Source organism: Hipposideros armiger, unplaced genomic scaffold (assembly GCF_001890085.2).
Source record: "Hipposideros armiger isolate ML-2016 unplaced genomic scaffold, ASM189008v1 scaffold_441, whole genome shotgun sequence".
Taxonomy (NCBI): domain Eukaryota; kingdom Metazoa; phylum Chordata; class Mammalia; order Chiroptera; family Hipposideridae; genus Hipposideros; species Hipposideros armiger.
The window spans coordinates 560,391-579,307 of NW_017731791.1; the positions used below are offsets into that span (position 1 = coordinate 560,391).

Here is an 18,917-nt window from a genome sequence, read left to right on the forward strand (position 1 = left end):
GGCCGGCCCGGCATTGTTACATATTTACGTATGAGAAAACTGCATCTTAGTGTGGAAAAGCAAATAGCTCTGGATTCAGATTCAGACTTGCTTGACTCCAGAACCCGCAGAACTACCCACTTAGCAGGATAAAGCCCTGAGCGAGACCAAGGCCCCTGCACCTGAAGTGCTTATCAGTGTAACTGTGGATTTTCCGACAACTATGTAAATGGTGGAAGTTAAGACAAAAACATAAACAAGGTCCCAAGTAGGAGTCTGTTTATAAATGGAGGAAGTTCCTGCTCCAAGGTCACATAGGGGGGGATCAGCATCTGCTTTATTGTGAGCTGGTCCTAGAAGAGATCGTTAGTTTTAATGGGCAGGAGTGAGGGCAGGAGATGGAGAGAGAGACAGGCCTGCTAAGCCAACAGAATGCCACAGCAGGAGTCAGTGAGAGCTGTGTCTTCCCAGCTCTGCCACTTGGTGGCTCTGTGACTGGGGAACTTAGCGATGTCTGCCCTTCTGTTGTGTAGGGGTTGTGAGAATTAGAGATTATGCGTGTCCAATATCTCCATACATGGTGCTATTATGATGATGTCTCCAGGTAGCTTGGAGTAAGAGGTACAGAGGAGAAAAATATATGCCCTACTTAAGGGCATGCATCAGAATAAAAATAAAATAGGAAAAAAATTGAAGTAGTGAAACAAGACAGAAAATGTGTCTCTACATACACACACGTGCCAGTGCATGAACATGAACTCAGACACGTAACAAAAACACAGAAATATTTTATCGGTGTCTTGGGAGTGGGCGGGGCTGGAGACCATTTTCACTTTTAGGAATGAAAATGTCAGTGCTTTGCCAACTGCTTTCTTTTTCCATATCTGGAGACCTACCAGGACAAGAAAAAGAAATACCTCCCTGTCTTCAACTTTTTCAGTTGGACATTAGCCAACCCCCATGAAATATGGGGTCTGGTCAAGGGGCCTGATCTCAGAAATGTAGCATATTTCTCATGGCCACAGGACCAAAAAAAAGCACTCCAAAACAAGCAGCAACCCAAAAAAACAACATATTGCCATCCTGCAAAAAAATCTAAGTGTGCCGAAAAAACAACAACATATGGCTGGGTGGGGTGTGACCAAAAGGAATATAGTTATCACGTTTTGAACATTCCTTTTGCAGACTTGAGTGAAAAGAAAATTTCTAGGACAGAACATGGAGTCGTCCCAAAGCCTGTCTTTTTTGAAAGCACAATCAGGGACAGGAAAAGGAAAGAAGGATTTGTACCAGGTGAGTTACAGCGGAGAGCCAGAAATGGAATGTCACCCTTGACCCAAGAATATGCTGAAAAGAACCAAAGCAGACAGAAGGGGAAGAGAGAAGGTCGGAGTGCTGCTTTGTATCCAGAGTGCTGTTGAGATTAAAATAGAGAGAGGAATGAAATGTACTTGAACATGCTCATTATCAACACCAAAGTCACAATATACACTGATAATAGCTCTGGGGTGCCATCATTATGTACCTGGAATCTAGGTTTCATTTGAACAAAACAGAATCAGCTTCAAGTGCAGCGCTCTGCTGGGGATCTCTATTATATAACTGTTTCATAACTCAAGGTGATGTCACACAGCAAGGCTAGAAGAGTATGGGCTAGAAGAGTTTTCAAACTTTGGGACTTTTGCCATTTATCCGAACCTAGCTTGTTTACCAACTAGTTACACAAACCAAGAGTAACTTACAACTGAACCCCCTCTCTATAGATTGGTATCTCTCTGGGTCATTTATTAGTTCGGTAGGAAATTACGTAGCATCTCTTTTATGTCAGGCCTGGAGATAGATGCACAAGAAAGATTCCTGCCCCCAGTGAGCTCACGGTCTAGGAAGGAAGGACTTATCATTAAACATATCATTAAAATTTACTACTTGTAGCACGATCACAAGCATCCACTACAATTCCAATGAATAGTAATAATAATAATAATAATAATAATAATAATAATAATAATAATAATGGAATGCTCTCTATTTTAAAACTGATCTCACCTGTCCTTGCTTCTTTTCTGCTCCACCCCAGCTCCTGCTTGATGGTAGAATAAAGAAATTACATTTGTCCATTCAAGGCAGCGTTTCTCAACCTGTGGGTCATGACCCCTTTGGGGGTCGAACAACCCTTTCACAGGGGTTGCCTAAGACCATCAGAAAACAAAAAGATATTTACATTACGATTCATAAAGTAGCAAAATTACAGTTATAGAGTAGCAACGAAAATAATTTGATAGTTGGGGGTCACCACAACATGAGGAACTGGATTAAGGGGTCGCGGCATTAGGAAGGTTGAGAACCGCTGATTCAAGGTATCTCGTTGTGTTTGGCTATAAACAGGATCTTTAAGATAAACACATTTTGTTCTGGATAAATATCAATTCAGGGGAGTTGTCCAGGTGCACTTGGCCTGCTATAGAAAAACCCTGCACACTGGGTAGTTTAATAACAATCAAATTTTTTTCTTACAGCTCTGGGAGCTGGAAAACCCAAGGCCAAGTCACCAGCATGGCTGCCTTCTTGGCAAAAGCCCTCTTCCTGGTTCACTGTGTCCTCATCTGGTGGAGAGGACTGGGGAGCTTTCTTGGGCTTCTTTTGTAAGGGCACTGGTTCCATTCAGGAGAGCTTTGCCCTCATGACCTATTCACCTCCTAATACCATCAGCTTGGGTGTTAGTTAGGTTTCAACTTAAGAATTTGAGGGGGACAACAGCATTCAGACAATAGCAGAAGCTAAATATAGTCACGTCTGTGTTCCCTGCCCCTCACTCCCAGCCCTTCTGTTGTCTTCCTCTCCAGCAGACTGATCATTTTGAAGTGGGCGAGGGAGCAAGTGATTGAGGGGTAATATTCAGGTATCATTTTGTTCTATGAGGGGAAGAATATCCGATGCCCACCTGCAATGTCTCTGCAATCAATTCTGTACTGGTCACTGGGTGTCCTGTGCAGGTTCATTGAGTGGTCACCCCTTTGGACATCATGGACACAGCTGTGGCCGAGGCCTAGAGTTCCTGTTATCTATGATCTCCAAGTCCCATCCCTGGGCTTTCACAGTCCCTAGTGTCTCTTAGCTTTTTAGCGTTCCCTGTTGGGGTCCTGGAAATACTGGCTCTGCGAATGTGAATGGGGCTGAAGTCTAGCCCCCACCCTCCTTGAGTAGATGCCTTCCTCAGTCATTCTGAACTACCCCCTGGGTCACACCATCTTTCTCTGAACATGGAAATCCCCTAAGAGGCTTGACATTTTCTGGTCATTTCTAATTACACATTCCCACAGGTTCAGCACCAAGGTGAGGGAATGCTCACATCTGAACAATTACCCTCCGTTCCTCTCTCTAGCTCCTTATCTCACTGGAAGTGTTTTCAATATTCCTGTTTGACAGGAACTGCTCCTCTGTTGTGTCCTGACTTAGATGGAATTTGCACTCTGTTTCCATGAAGCAACATGTAGGAGTGGCTACAAGACAAACAAGCAAACATATCAGTAAAATACATCAGGAGATATTTAAAACATAAGGACTCTATAACGGTGATATGATAGATAAGAATTTTTGAGGCAGGTGCCCTACCAATTCTAAAAATACATTGTTTCCATTCTTGATTTCTACCCCAAAGTGGCATTTGGAAATAGCTGCAACTGAAACCATTTAAAACGGAAATGGAAACTATTACCATACAACTTTTCAAAGATAATTACAAAGCCCACTGTCATCTCACGAAGCCCAACGTCTTCAGCTGCATAGGGACTTTGTGTTTTAACACCACAACTTTTAGTATTAAAAAATTGCAGTGTTCGAGAAAAAAATATTTATTCCAGTTAGATTCAATTATACTAACAGTGTCAGGTCACAATTTCAATATGACCTTGCCTCTGCCCATCAAGTCTAATTCTCCTGCTCTTGAATTTGGGCAGGGTTGTGGCTGCTTCAACCAACAGAGTACAGTGGAAGGGACACTGAGACTTCCCAGGCAAGGTCATAGGAGGTCATGCATCTTCTGCCTTGTCTGCAGGGTCACTCACATTTCCTGAGTTCCATGTAGGACATCCAACTACCCTAAGGCTGCCATGCTATAAGGAAGTCAAGCTATACAGAGAGGCTAGGGGAGGCACTCTGGTCAGCAATCCTAGTATTTGAGTCATCCTAGCCCAGGCACCAGACACGTGAGTGAATGTACCTTTGGATAATTGCAGCACCCAAACATGAGGTCAACCCCAGCCTTTGGGTCTTCCCACCTGCTCCCCAAACTATCCTCACTATTCCCTATCCAAATTCCTGACCCACAGAATCTGAGCATAAAAAATATGATTGCTTTCAACAAACCAAATTAGAACAATATGTTATGTAGCTTTGGTAACTAGAACAATGACTTAACATATGTTTGCATATTTTCAAAACTGTGTCAGTCAAAGACTTAGGAACCAGAATCTCTTTATTGAATACACAGCCTAAAGTGAGAGTGAACCACTGAATTATGTTTTATCTATTGAGAAACACTGGAAAAAAACCTTGTGTTTCTGTGAATTGCATAACCCAGACTTTAGTGCATGAACATTATGTAAAATTTTGGACAATTTGATTTGGGGGTAACCCAAGTAAAATATCTACCACAACTAAAACCAGATGATATCTGGTAGGGGAGGGGAGACTATAAATATCATTTTTTTTTTGGGGGGGTCTCAAATAAAGATCTGCAGAAATACCTAGAACTAAGTGCATATTAGGAAACTTCTAATGAGGAACACATTTACAGAGCACAATTTCTCTCCATTAATTTGAACTAGAGAGGGCAGAGTAAACTGCATAAAGGTTTGACTAATGTTTCCATTAAATTGAGAAGATTTGCTGTGTATTTGGAGGGGATGAAGGTGGAAGGAAAGGCTCTGCCTTCGCCTGGGTGGAGCTTGCTCTCTGTCAAGAGTCTGGAAACTTTATATTCTGAAATTACTGATTCTAACAATGGGAAGGAACTTCCCAAATCAAGTGGACTCTGCTTCCGCCTTTCTTGCTGTGTTTCATTAGGCATTTTTATAGACATGGACTAATGAACTGTGACAGGCCAGGAATATATGTAGTCTTGGGATTAGGATGTACTATTCGTTCTGTGATATAGACGAGCCCTGTAAGACTCCTGGGAAACCAACTCTAATCATAACAGAACTGGCCAAAGAATCCAACCTAATTCATTGCTAAATTAATCCCTGCAATGTGAGAGATAATGGCCATCGCACTAAGAACCCAAAGAGGAAATGGTGTAGATGATATAAAGGAATAATTGCACTAGACAGTGATTCCTGTGCATATCTTTATGATAACATTTATTGCATTGTGCAGAAATTGTCTACATATGTGTCTGTCTCCTTAACTAGGGAAAACATTCTGTCTAACTCATCTTTCTATCCACAGCATTGGCATAGATTTTGGCTCAGAGAAGGCACTCAATAAATGCCCTGTAAAAATAATTGAGCCTGAAATAAAATAATAGAAATAAAGGCATCTAGATGACCCAGGAATTTTGCAAGTCAGAAACCTGAGACTTGTCCTGGGTGCCTCCTTGCTTTCTCTCAACTCCCACATCTACCTGACTGCTAAGCCCTGATGTTTCTCCCTCCTAAATCCCTCTGCTTTCCTGTCCTTTCCCAGGTCTACTGCGTAAGTGACACGCTGATTGTCTTTTCCCCGGGCTGCCGTAACAGTCTCCTAATGGTCCCCGCCCACTATCTTGCCTACCTACAGTTCTGTCACCACCACTGTCACAAGAGAGATGCTTCTAAAAGTCAATCTGCTTATGTCATTTCACTGCTTCAAAACCTTCCAGGTCTTCCCTTTGTCTACAGGACCAACTCCAAACTTCTTTGAATAACAATCCAAAACCCTGATGTGATCTGCAGCCACTTCTTCAGGCTCCTTTCCCAGGTACATCCACATTCCTCCTTACGCTTGTTCAAAATGATTCTCTTTCAGCTCCACCAATGTTGTTGTAAATGCGCATGTCTTTGTAAGTCCTGTTCTCCTGGCTACGAATCCACTTCCTTCGTCCTTCTCCCCAGCCCTATCTTTAATATGTCTGGCAAAGTTCTACATATCCTGCAGGGCTCACTCAGGCAGAGCAGATGACCGTCTACGTACCATCACTGTACTTTTACTTTATCATGTGAAGAGAGCATAGCTTGAAGTACAAGATGGTGACCTGTGGTCTGAGGCTGCCTCTAAAACTTACCAAACACTTACTAAGACTTGGCCAAGTGCTTAATGTCTTAATGACTTAGTCTTTTATCTATAAAATAAATCTTCTGGGCCATGGGGGGCTGATTTCGTGGCAGCCCCAATGCCTATCTTGCATTCTGCTAGGGTTTGGCCAGTAGGAGGCTCTGTCAGATGTTTTGAGGCTTGGGGGAGAGTGAAGATAAAATGGGTTCTGGACCCACAATTCCAAAGTATGTGTGTGGTGGTGGGGGGAGGTGGGTGGGGGATGGGTTTACTCACACCAACAAGCAATTCTTAGACACAAACTGGGTGTCCTACCATTCTACTCAATTCTGACACTGTCTACCTGGATATAGTGTCAGATCCCACAGGTTAAGGGCTCAGTCCCACAAGTGTGCCCCACCCCCACTGCAGATGCCAGTTGCAAGGCCAGGTTGTCACCTGTGTTTCTGACAGGCTGGCTATAGACTGGAGGTCCTAATGACCCCCTCCATGGGTTTGGTTAGTTTGCTAAAGTGGCTCACAGAACGTTATTCACTAGATTACTGGTTTATTATAAAAGGATACAATTCAGGAACAGCCAGATGGAAGAGACGCATAAGGCGAGGCATGGGGGAAGGGGGCAGAGCTTCTGTGATCAGAGGGCACCACTCTCCCCAAATCTCCACGTGTTCACCAACCCGGAAGCTCTCTGGAGTCCATCCTTTAGGTTTTTATGGAGGCTTCATTACATAAGCATGATTGATTAAATCATTGATTATAACATTCCAAACTGCTAATCACAAAGTTGGCTCCAGGGGCAACCAGCCCCCATCCTTTGGTGGAATCCAGTAGCCACCTGATTTACATAACAAAGCCACCTTGATTCTTTCCTCACTTAGGAAACTCCAAGGGTTTTAGGAGCTCTGTGTCAGAACAGGAAATGAAGATCAAATATATATTTCTTATTATAAATCACAGTATGTCAGAAGGCCTGGTATTCATTTCTATGTTTCTCCTGTTAGACCCCTTTCCCCAAGGCCACAGCTGCTGTAGGAAGGCCTTCTATAGCCTCAGCTGTTGTTTCTGTGTTCCATTACCATCCTCTGCCTTTCTCAGGCTCCCTCTCTTGGTCCATTCTCCGTCCTGTGTTGGTTTTCCTTACCCCTGCCCACCCCTTTGTAAATCGACCCTTTGTTAGACTCTCCTCAAGTTTTCCACTTGAGAAGATCACCTGTTTCTTACCAGGACCCTGACTGGTACATCCCCCCTAGTGGGCTGTGAATCTTTAAAGGCTAGGCTGTCATTCAATAGCTGTGTATTCTAGCGCAGTACCTGATGCAACATAGTTGGAGTTAAATTTACATCTCTGAATTAATTAATTAGGAGCAGACAGGAATGATTAACACTTTGGAGGAGGAGGAATTAGACAAGGAAAGACTTCAAAGAGGAGGGGGTTTTTGAGCTGGGTTTGAAGAGTGTTCTGCAGGAACATGCCTTACAAAGAAACTAGCTTGTGCAAAAGTACAAGGCATGCTGGTGTTTGGGGAACAAGTAATAATTATTCCTGGAGCACAAAGCATGTTGGGCTCCCATATAAGCTGTCTTTGGTACAAATAATTCTGCTGCTATTACAAAGTTTGAAATTACGGTCTTAGTCAAGCTGCTCACTTTATAGATAGAAAAATTAATATCTAGTAAAGGATAAAGAATAAATCTAGTAAAGAACTGTCCAAGTTCACTGTAAGCCCTTTGGAGCAGTGTTCAGTTCATTTATGACGGTGAAGTTCAGGTCTCTTGACTCCATCTGCTACCTCAACTATACTGAGCCCTGGAAAACCAAAGAATTTGAGCCCCATGGGGTGAAAACAGACACACTACAGACCCTGAGGCAAGCGCATTAATGGGGTCAAGCTCATTGCTTTGTTAGAGGCATGGCTTGCCAAATGGAGTTGGCTGCGCAGGGAAGGCCCTGGGGCAGAGCCCTTGGGAAACTAAGGACATTGCATTGCAACAAGCAGACACAATTAGGCCACAATTCCACCCTGCATGGTTCCCCTCACCAGAGAGCTGGCCTTGGAGAGTCAGACAGCAGGCATGTAAGATGCAGCCACTCGGTCCAGTCCTAAAGGTCCATGTCCTTGCTGAGGCGGAGCCACAGAAACTTGAGAGTCCACTATCCAAACAGCAGGACAGAGGTCCCTGTAGGAAACCACATACAACACTTGCTCTTTGTAACTGCTTTCCTCCGTGTGCTCTCTAGGGGTGACTTAGAGAAAAAGGGAGTCAACTGATGTCACTAGCAATGTGGCAGTAGTGACCAAATCTGCCTCCCTTGACCTTGTATAAGCTGAAGTGTGTGGGTTATAACAGGTGCTCCACTGAAAGGCTGAATGAATGAATGAATGAATGCATAAATAAATAAATAAATAAATATCTTGTACTTCATCTGTGAGCTATTTAGATAGCTGGCTGTTATGGACTGAATGTGTGTGACTCCCCTCAATTCACATGTTGAAGCCCTATCCCCAAATGTGATAGTATTTGGAGTCTGGGCCTTTGGGAGGTGATTAGGGTTAGATGAGTTCATCAGGATGGGCCTTCATGATGGGATTAGTGTCCTTTTAAGAAGAAACACCAGAGGGCTTGCTTTCTCTCTCTTTCTTACCACATGCACATGCAAAAAAGGTCAGGTGAAGGCAAAGCAAGAAGGTGGCCTCTCTGCAAGCCAGGATCAGCCCCACCAGAACCCAACCATGCTGGCACCCTGATCTCAGACTTCCAACCTCCAGAACTGTGAGAAAATAAATTTCTGTTGGTTATGCCACCCAGTCTACGGTATTTTATTATGGCAGCCTGAGCTGATTAATGCACTAGCTATAGTTGCATTGTTTTCGATGCTGTTGTTAAATCAAATGACTTGCAGTTGCCAAAAAGGAACACTGAGAATCACTTAAAGACTGAGAGTCAGTGAGAAAGTTTGCTGTACTGAGATGTTTAAATACTGACTCTAACGTTCCACAGGCATTACCATCCAAAGGCTCAGGCCATAATTAAAAATATTATTAGCAGTAAAATAAACCCACAATCCCTTATCTAAATCCCTTGGAATTAGATCTGTTTCAGGGTTCAGAATTTTTGAATTTTGGAAAGATTAGGTAACTTTACATATATTTCTTAGTGTCCTCAGTGGATTCTGGGCAACATACTATAACCAAACATACTACTATTTATGTAGCAAAACATATTCAGCTAAGAGGAATAGACTTCAATTGCATCAATTCAATCCAGGTCGTTTTGACCCAAATATTGTTGCTAAAAACTTACAAAAGCTTTCGATTTTCAGAGCTTTTTGATTTAAAATTGCAACTAAAGAACACACAATGTGATATATAGATGATGTATTACATAACTGTACACCTGAAATCTATGTAACTTTACTAACAATTGTCACCCCAATAAATTTTAATTAAAAAATAAAAATAATAATCTGTGGGCCTGCAGAAATAATAGTTATATTTCTTCAATGCTTAAGGTATGTTAGGGCTGTACTAAACGCTTTACATACATAGCTTATTTACTCTTTAAAGGAGAGAGGCAACTATTAATCGACCATTTTACCTGTGTTGAAAACTGCTCCTAGGAAGCTTTGTAGCAGGCCTTGGGCCACACAGCTGGTTGCCTTTCAGCCACTCTTCTATACCGCCTCCCATTGGATGGACAGAGAGGCAGAGAAAGTTGGTTTGCCACAAGGTAGAGAAGATTGGAGAAGATGCAGAGACAAGAGGTGGAGGATAAATAAATTTTCAATTTCTGGTTTTAGCCCTTCCTGAGGTTTTGCGTCTTTCCTGGCAAATATATCCACCCTTGTTTCCTTAATAAACTTCATTTTTGCTTAAGCTAGGTGAAGATGGTTTCTATGACTTGCAAAGAAATGATCCCAACCAATACTAAGTGTGGCAGATATCATTTACCCAGTTTTAATAGGTGATGATATTGAACCTCAGAAAAATGAGGGGCCCTAACATTGGAAATCAGCAAAGCAAAAAGCCCTTTGATCAGTAGTCAAGGTATTTCTCACACCAGGTTTGTCTACGCGATCAGCTATTTCTACTACCTCACGTTGCTTTTCACTACTGAGAACATTCTTCCAGATGAGGAGTTGAAGTGTTATATTTGGTTAAAGTCTTCATGGTGCAGCACTACAAGCTTAGAAAGAATGTTTTCCATGTAGAACCAGTACACACAGAAGAATGACACGTAGGAGCGTGAGAAGTTTCATTACACACTAAACTAAAAGAACCAACCACGGTGAATGGGTTGTCATTCTCAGGGTGGAGGGCTAAAGAGAAAAACAGGAGAGAGGCTGTTTGTTAGTGTGAACTGTACCCTCCAAGTCAGCTATTAGCTCAAGTCCATTTTCATAATGAATGGTGACAATATTGCCCATTGCTCCTAGGGCGGCCATTTATCTTGTGTGGATGTTGCAGGTCTTAGCCCCTCTTTTGCAGCATAGATGTTTCTTTTATTTATCTGGGCTATCTTACACAATATATTACCCAGTTCACTACTTGAGAGCATGACATTTAGCAGGCAAGCCACAAAACAAACATTTCATTACTGTGGTTGGTTGGTGTGCCGCCAGAGGAGGTGAACTGCGATGCTAATTATGATACTATGACACAGGTAAGCTCTGGTTTTGTTTGTCATTGAAGATGGCTAAGGAGTTCGTGGTGATCCTTAGGATAGAATTTTAGCCAAATTACATACCTGTACTCAGCAAGCAAAGCTTTACTAAAGACTTTGGTTCATTTCTACAGGTATTTTCTTATTAGTGAAGTTTGGTAAGTGGTGCAACATTGTGAATGAAAAAGAGGTATGTTTTGTTACAAGGACCCCTGATCTAGGCAGGACTCGGGGTTTAGTCCAGACTTGGCTACGAATCAACTATGTGACATCAACTAAGTTACTTAAATTCTCTGGGGCTCTGTTTCCTCAACTGGAAAACGAACAGATTACATAGATGATTTTTAAGGTCCCTTCCAATTTCTAAGCTTGGAAATATTAGAGCCCTTGAAACACTTTATGTATAAAGAATTTAGTAAGGTTACTAGAAAAAGCGCAGAACAGACTAATTATTAAACTCTGGGCATATGGTAAGTCAGTGAACTTCTCTGAGGATCAAGTTTTCTCAAATAAAAATTATTGGTTTAACAATTTTAAGATCACAGAACTATTGTTAGAACAAGCTACTTAGATAACAAATGTTAAAGTGCTGAAAATTTTCAAGGGATTTTGCTGTTTGTGACTTTATTTTTAAACAATGCCTAACCCTGATGACTGCCATCTAGTGGCCACTAGAATAATTACATGGCTCAGATTCTTTCACTTGGGCTCCTGAAACCAGTAAACAACCATGCAGCATAAATGGGACTTAAAGAGAGCGGTTTGCCAATAATAACCTCAATTATTTTATTTAAATGCTGAAAGAGAAGTATCTTATAACTATTAGTCATTTGTTGGCTTTTTTTAGCTAGTCACCTTTCTTTAAGTAATGGTGCGAGCCCTCGTCTTTGGTGGAAATCGTGTTTCCCTGATGGATCTACGCTAGGAAGGAGTTCCAAGCAGGAATTTGGATCTTGAACACAGTGACTACAAGAAAGTGTCTGGACATGCTTAGGGGCTCCAGATAGTTTTAATGAAAATCTCCATTTTATGAATGTAAAGCAGGTTTTATTTTGTTCTTTGCAGCCTAAGGCCCTTAACTTACATATTAAGAGCCAGTGTGCACAAGGCAGTCATCGTAATAGTTGAAGAAAAAAAAAAAAAGGAAGAAAATGGCCATAAGACCTGCCATTTATTGCTAGTACTACAGGCCATGTGCCAAGGCTAAATTTGTACTATGTAGTATTTATTTAATTGTCACAGCCCTTCTCTTGAGCTAATGCCATACATCCCCATTTTAAAGGTAATGAAAGTACAGTCGAAAGAAGTGATGTGACTTGTCTAAGATCCCACCGTAAATAAAAGGCAGAGCCAGAGGAAGTTCCAGCCATTGTTGGTGACTCCCAGGAAGACTAGCGAGCCTACTTTTTTTCAGTAGCCTGTAATTTGGACATTACATTTCTTGGGATGCAGCCTGGGAATGTCAGTGGCTATATCACACCGTGAGCTTAATTGAATTTGTTAGTCCAGACCTTCCATTGTCCTTTATTTGAATTGCTATCAAGCACTTCCCTGTCGTTTAGCCTGGTTCTTCCTCCTTAGAAGAGAACACACAACAGCCAGTGCAGAGAGAGAAGGAGGAAGGACGGCATTTTTCCCTGTCCTATGACTTTCACGGTGTCTTTGGAGTCATTCTGGTTCATACTGTGCACACTAAACCTGGTCCCCAGGAGTGACCCAGACCAAACGTACATATTCTAATGGAGCATGGCCCAACTCCCCTTTCTTTAGTTTTTCTTACTACACGTAAAACAGGATGAAATTTAAAAGAAGAATTTAATTATCCACTGATAGCAAAACAAAACAAAGACAAGAAATCCCCACGAGGAAATATAAGAAGCCTGAGTCAGAAGTCTTATCGAGTTTTGATATTGGAGTTAGCCACTGCTAATACCATTAAAATGGGTCCTGTTCTATGCTCCATCCTGTTTGAAGGTCTGTGAAGAAAACGAAACTTTAATTTTGAGGCTTTTCCCTCTTGTCATCAGGAACAGGGATCATGGCCATAAGATCTTTAGGAGGAGGCAGAGTTCAGGTATTCATTTATTGAACAGATACTGATTGAGCTATCACAAGTGTCTGCATCAGTCAATGGAACCTCAAGTCAGGACACCTTGTTTACCTCCACTGCGATCCCTCTGGCTTCAGTCCTCGCTGCCTTCTCTGAGTAGCACCCAGTGCCTGGGAAAGAATGCTTGTGTGCCATCCTGCAGGAAAGGCTCTGATTATGGGAACATAAAATCCTCAGCACAGACTTTCCTCTGTGTAGAGCCAAGCGGTTCCTACAGGAATTGAAACCGCACGCCAGGCTCATTAGCACAGGCCTGTGAGTAAGTGAACCAACTGGGCATTCCAGCATGCATGCTCTGCTGAGTGAAGTGATTCTCCCATGGCCTAAAGAACCTGACCATGCCTTCCTCAGGGACTCTGATTACCTTCAGGGGACTGTAGTCACCCAAGACTCATGGCCATCCCAGGAGCAGGAAGCAAAATTGTCACCATTCATTTGGAGCTAACAAGGAGTGGATGACAAACCCCGGAGGTCTTGCTTTACATTGACAAAGTCTCCGCAACCCCAAACCCATTAGCTTGACTGCTGTTTTGTTCTCAGTACTGGCCTTTGCATGTCAGTGATGGACTCAGGGGCCCAGGGAGCTTGCACCCCTCCCGAGTAACTAACTTGCCAAGAAGCCTGATAACAAGGGACATACTTCTCCTCCTAGTTATTAGGATAATAACTGCAAAGAAAAAAAAATAGCAAAGAAGAAAAAAATGCCTTTGCTTGTGACTGAATAAATGTTTTCTTTTCTACCAAAGGTTTGCACACTTCAACAACATAATCTGCTCTTTTTGGACACGTTCTGCCTAGAATAGTCCAGTGGCTAAGAGCCTCAGCTTCAATCAGATGGACCCTTTTCTAATGGTGTCATGTTGAACATGTGACTTAAATTCCCTGAGGCCAGGTTTCTTATCATTAAGTGAAAATACTCGGGCCGGCCGAGTGGCGCGATGGTTAAGAACTCGCTTGGGATGCCAGAGGGCCCCGGTTCGGATCCCACATATGAGGGCCAGTGACACTGCCCTCTACAGCTAAGATGCTGAACAACAGCTCAACCTGGAGCTGGGCTGCCATGAGTCGCCGGCGACGGCGTGGGCTGCAGTCCCTGTGGCAGTGGATTGCCATGGGCTACCGTGTGTGGCCAGCAGCCAGCGTGAGCGGCCAGCAGCCGCAGTGAGCGGCCGTCCAGAAGCTGGCGACTGATCTGCCTCGCCAGGGAAGAGCGCAATGATGGTGCCAACTTGGGCCAGTGAAGCAACATCCTCCACAACTAGACTGAAGAACGAAAGGACAGCAACTTGTCTGTTCCCCTTTCCCCAATTCCCCAGCACTGTTCCCATCCCCCCAATTCCCCAATAAAAATCTTTAAAAAAAAAAAAGAAAATACTAATAATAGCTTACCTGTAAGATTGTTGGGAATATTTAAATAAGATCACACACACACACACACAGAGTGCCAAAAAAATGTATACATATTTTAAGACAGGAAAACTGTTTTAAACTTGTAATGCTCAATATATACTGATAACAAAAGATGAATAGAAGTCATGTTTGACTTCTGCAATTACAAGAGGTGCTCAAAGTGGTTACCATCAGTGTAATTTTAATACAGTTTTTTCTTTCTTAAAATGTGTATACATTTTTTTTGGCACCCTCTGTGTGTGTGTGTGTGTGTGTGTGTGTGTGTGTATAGTGCTTAGCACAAAACTTAACCTAGTAAATGCTCAATAAATTTAAATATTGTTATTACTAAATGAACTAATAAATATACATATGCCTAATACAGCTGAAGTGATTAACAAATATTAGGGTTATATTTGTGAACTAGGAAACGTTATTCAAACGTGAGGTCTGAATATTATTAGCATTTGCTTTAGCGATGAAGCTTTTAGTGCAGTCGTGGTCCAGTAAGAGATGAGTCAGAAGGAAAAGTAGAGCACACAGCAGATGGCTTTTCCAAGCATATGACCTACTCAGTCTTGAAAATCAGCCCAAGCTCTGGTCAACTAAAATCCTTGGGTATTTTTCATTTGAATTGCTACCAAATGTTTTCCTCCCTTTCCGTCCTTGCTAAAATGTATGACCTTTCCTCTTTAAAATGCAGAACACCCCAAGGTAAACATTAGAAGGGGAAAGTTCAACTTTAGCCTTTGACTTTATCTTCCCTGAGTCATTCTTATTCCTGCAGCCTGCATTTCAGTCTGGTCCACAGGAATGGATTAGAGCTCCTATCTAAGCCTGGCCCTAGTCCCCTTCTTTTAATTTCCTTTTGGACAGCTAAAAGTGGCTGAGTTCTTCAAGAGCTTCATGGCAAACTGATGGTTCTCGAACCCACTGACAATGAATCTGTGTGTCAGAATGACAAAAGAGCTTTTGCTTCTCTTTCCTGAATTTTTTCAGTTGTTTTGGGTCCCTCTTGTTGGACACTGTATATGACAGGTAATGAGCACAGCTCCTGACAGGGCTGGGGTGCAGCAAAATGGGCCAGAATTGATGAAGAGGCACTGATAGGATGGACTAAGTAATTAGGTGGTTTTAGATCATGTTTTTGATCCTCTTTGAGTAGCTCTGATTTGATAAACTCTTGAAATTCTTTTCAAGAAAGCAAATAATTTATGGCACTCTAGAACTCTACTTCAGCAGTTCCCAAAGCATGGTTTGTGCATCTCTGGGGGTCCCTGAGAGTCTGGGGGTCCCTGAGAATCTGGGGGTCCCTGAGAATCGGGGGTTCCCTGAGGCCAAAACCACTGTCATAATAATGTATAGATATTATGGGACCTTCTTTGCTGGGTTGACATTTGCACTAACGGTATAAAAGCAATAGTGGGCAAAACGGTGTGAATCAAGATAATGATATCTAACCCTATTTTAATTTGCTATTGTGTTCTCAAACACCTCGCAATGGCAATATAAGAAGAAAATGTCAGGTTCACTTAAAGAAGCAGGAAAATATATTAGTTTTATCAAACCTAGTTTTTTGCTACATGGAATACCATTTTTACTTAAAAGAATGACTGACAAACTGGTTTTTTTTTGTTTGTTTTTTTTTTAGCTGAGCCATCCTGCTACCTGTTGGCAGCTCAGCGGCTGCTCAGCTCGGGCTGGACTCGAACCGCTGTTGCTCAGAGCCCAAACTCTTGAGCGAGCTCTTAACCAACTGAGCCACTCGGCCGGCCCTTACAAACTGGTTATTGAGTTGGACATTTGTCAGATGATTTCTTTAAAAACTGAACTAAATCAACCCATCACTTGAAGGAAAACAGCTCACTGTATTGGCTGCCAGTGGCAAAATTTGAACTTTCAAATGAAAATTAGAAGTTTTGACAACTTGAATCCACCACTGTGGGTTGACAACTTCCTAATACTTAAAGACTTTTCTGATGAGACAGGTAGAGATTATGAACAAATATGACTTTCTGATACTATATCATAAAATCTGTGAACATTTGGAAAATTTGCATAACTCAGTGAAGCAATACTTTCCAAATGACCAAAGCATGATGCTAACAGTGGTTTCTAATTCCACATTGCAGCCAACCTCTGAGAAACTACCCTTCAATGAGTTTTGGGGTAGTTTCAAAGAATATTTAAATTACCTAAAAATGCTATTAAAATACAGACTTTTCCAACTGCACATCTGTGGGAGGCTGGATTTTCTTCATATATTTCAACCAAAACAACATCACAACAGATTGATACACAAGCAGATATGTGAACCCAGCTGTCTTCTATTAAGCCAGACATGAAAGACATTTGCAAAAACATACAACAATGCCAAAATTTTCCCTACATATAGGTATTTTTATTAAAAAATGTTATTTGTGTTAACTTGTAACATTTTTATGATATATTTTTAATATATTGCAGCTTCAATTTCTTCTATGGTAGATTTTGATACATATAACTAACAAACAAATACTTTCTTTGGGGTCTTCAATAATTTTTAAGAGGGTAGAGCAGTCTTGGAGCCAAAAAGCTTGGGAACCACTGCTTCTCTTGTTTGGAACATCTGAACTATTAAGCAGCTATGAAATCATTCAGCCCTTCTTTTAATATTTACTCAGGCCTTACCACCTTCCAGGGACTGTGCTTGCCTAATAGGGGAGAAAGATGCCAATAATTAGACAGCAATATGACAATTCTGTAAACAAAGAGATGTGTACTAGTACAGAGTACCAAGGGTGATGACACCATGGCCAGGGGGACATTTAAACAAAGGCCTTTGCATGAGTGGGAATTTAATAAGAAGAGGAACAAAGGGAAGTCATCCCAAAGCCGAATCTGTAAGGAAGGAGGGAGGCATAGCCTTGTCAGTTTTAGGGAGCTACAAGTAGTTAAGTATAGTTGGAGCAAAATATATGTGTGGAGGAAACAGGGAAATTCATTCATTCAGGAAACAAGCATATACCAGAAGCCTTTGCTGTCCTATGGCCCTTCTTGACTGGCACACTTCTAATTTCTGCTGCAGCTGTGGCGGGAACCTCTGGAAGCTCAGACTCATCCACAGCTGGTGGGCCTCCACCTCAAACCTGAACCACGTCTTCTTACTCCCTGATGTCTGACCCAGGGCCTTCTCTGAGCGCTTGGGGTGTGGCCTGTCCTTAAGCTAGTGGTCATGGGTACAGGAACAGGCATGCTCCAGCCTCCTGTCCTTCAGGCAGAAAACTCAGCGAGGCGTCTTCTGTGCTTTTTCAGAGACATTGGTGAAGTGAAAACCCCGCTGCCTACCGTGGCATTCTTAGCAATGTGCCCTTCCATTGGCTTTTCCCCTCCTCTTGTTTCTTAGGCTCACCTCCCCCCAAAACTGCCTGCACCCAAGTCATAGTCTCAGGCTCTGAGACGACCTAAAACTGTAGGCCTACTATGTGCAGGCACTGTGCAAGTTGCTGAGAATGTAATGCTGAACAAAATCAGGTTGCACCAAGCAGCTGAGTATCTACTATCTCTGGCTATGATGTGTAACTATTGAGTGATTTTCGGCAGGACAATAATATAATGAGATTTTTTTTTTCATTTTGCAATGTATCATCCATTCTAATGAATGTATATAATGCATATAATGAGTGTATATATCTTTATATACATAAGAATAACATGTACCCTCTCCCCAGGAAACAGAACATCAGCAGTGCCTTAGAAGGCCCCTGTGTGCCCTTCTCCAGCATGATCAGTTTTTAATTTTTAAAAGGTCACTGTGGCAGCAGCATAACTAAGGGAGTAAAGAAGGATCCTTGGGGACAATAAACACCCACTCATATTTCAATTCTCAGACATATCATTACTTTTCTATAAAGTTGTCCCAGATTCCCAGGTTGAATTGCCTCCTTGCTGTCCTTGATGGACCCTATACTTCTATTGTCGCAATTAAAATTCTTTGCAGAACTTACCTGACTCTGCTATTTTATAAAACAGTTTTATTGAGTTTTAATTCACATGCCACACAATTCACCCATTAGTGTGTACAATTTCAGTGGTTTTGGGTACGTTCACATGTATGTGCAACCATCAGCACAATCAATTTCGAACATATTCACCTTAAAAAGAAACCCCATGTCCTATAGCCATCACCCCCTCATATCACCCCAAACCCCATGCACACTCAGTCCCAGGAAACCAATAGTCTACTTTCTGTCTCTATTCAGTTCTCATTCTAAGCTTTTATATTAATGACATGACTTTTATGACTGGCTTCTTTTACTTAGTATAATGTTTTCAAAGTTCATCCAAGTTGTAACATGTATCAGTACTTCCTCTTTTTTTTTTTATTTTAAAGATTTTTATTGGGGAATTGGGGGAGGATGGAAACAGGGAATTGGTGGAAAGGCAACAGATAAGTTGCTGTCCTTTTGTTCTTCAGTCTAGTTGTAGAGGACGTTGCTTCACTAGCCCAAGCTGGCACCATCATTGCGCTCTTCCCGGGCGAGGC

The 18,917-nt window shown here is 42.0% G+C and overlaps 1 protein-coding gene across 2 annotated transcripts in view; it reads right to left on the reverse strand.

Moving 5' to 3' along the window:
• The window catches only part of LOC109394847 (uncharacterized), a 17,552-nt gene extending 7,129 nt beyond the window's left edge, over nt 1-10,423 (reverse strand). The window contains exons 1-2 of one of the 2 annotated variants that reach the window (XM_019665369.1): nt 9,829-10,423; nt 2,026-2,168 (exon numbers count right to left, since the gene is read on the reverse strand). In XM_019665369.1, the coding sequence (XP_019520914.1) occupies nt 2,026-2,097 (72 nt within the window). In that variant the 5' untranslated portion in view covers nt 2,098-2,168; nt 9,829-10,423. Of the gene's footprint in view, nt 1-2,025; nt 2,169-2,920; nt 3,669-9,828 lie in introns of those variants that run through there. The other variant, XM_019665367.1, reaches the window with a different exon arrangement.
• Between the last annotated feature and the right edge of the window lie 8,494 nt (nt 10,424-18,917).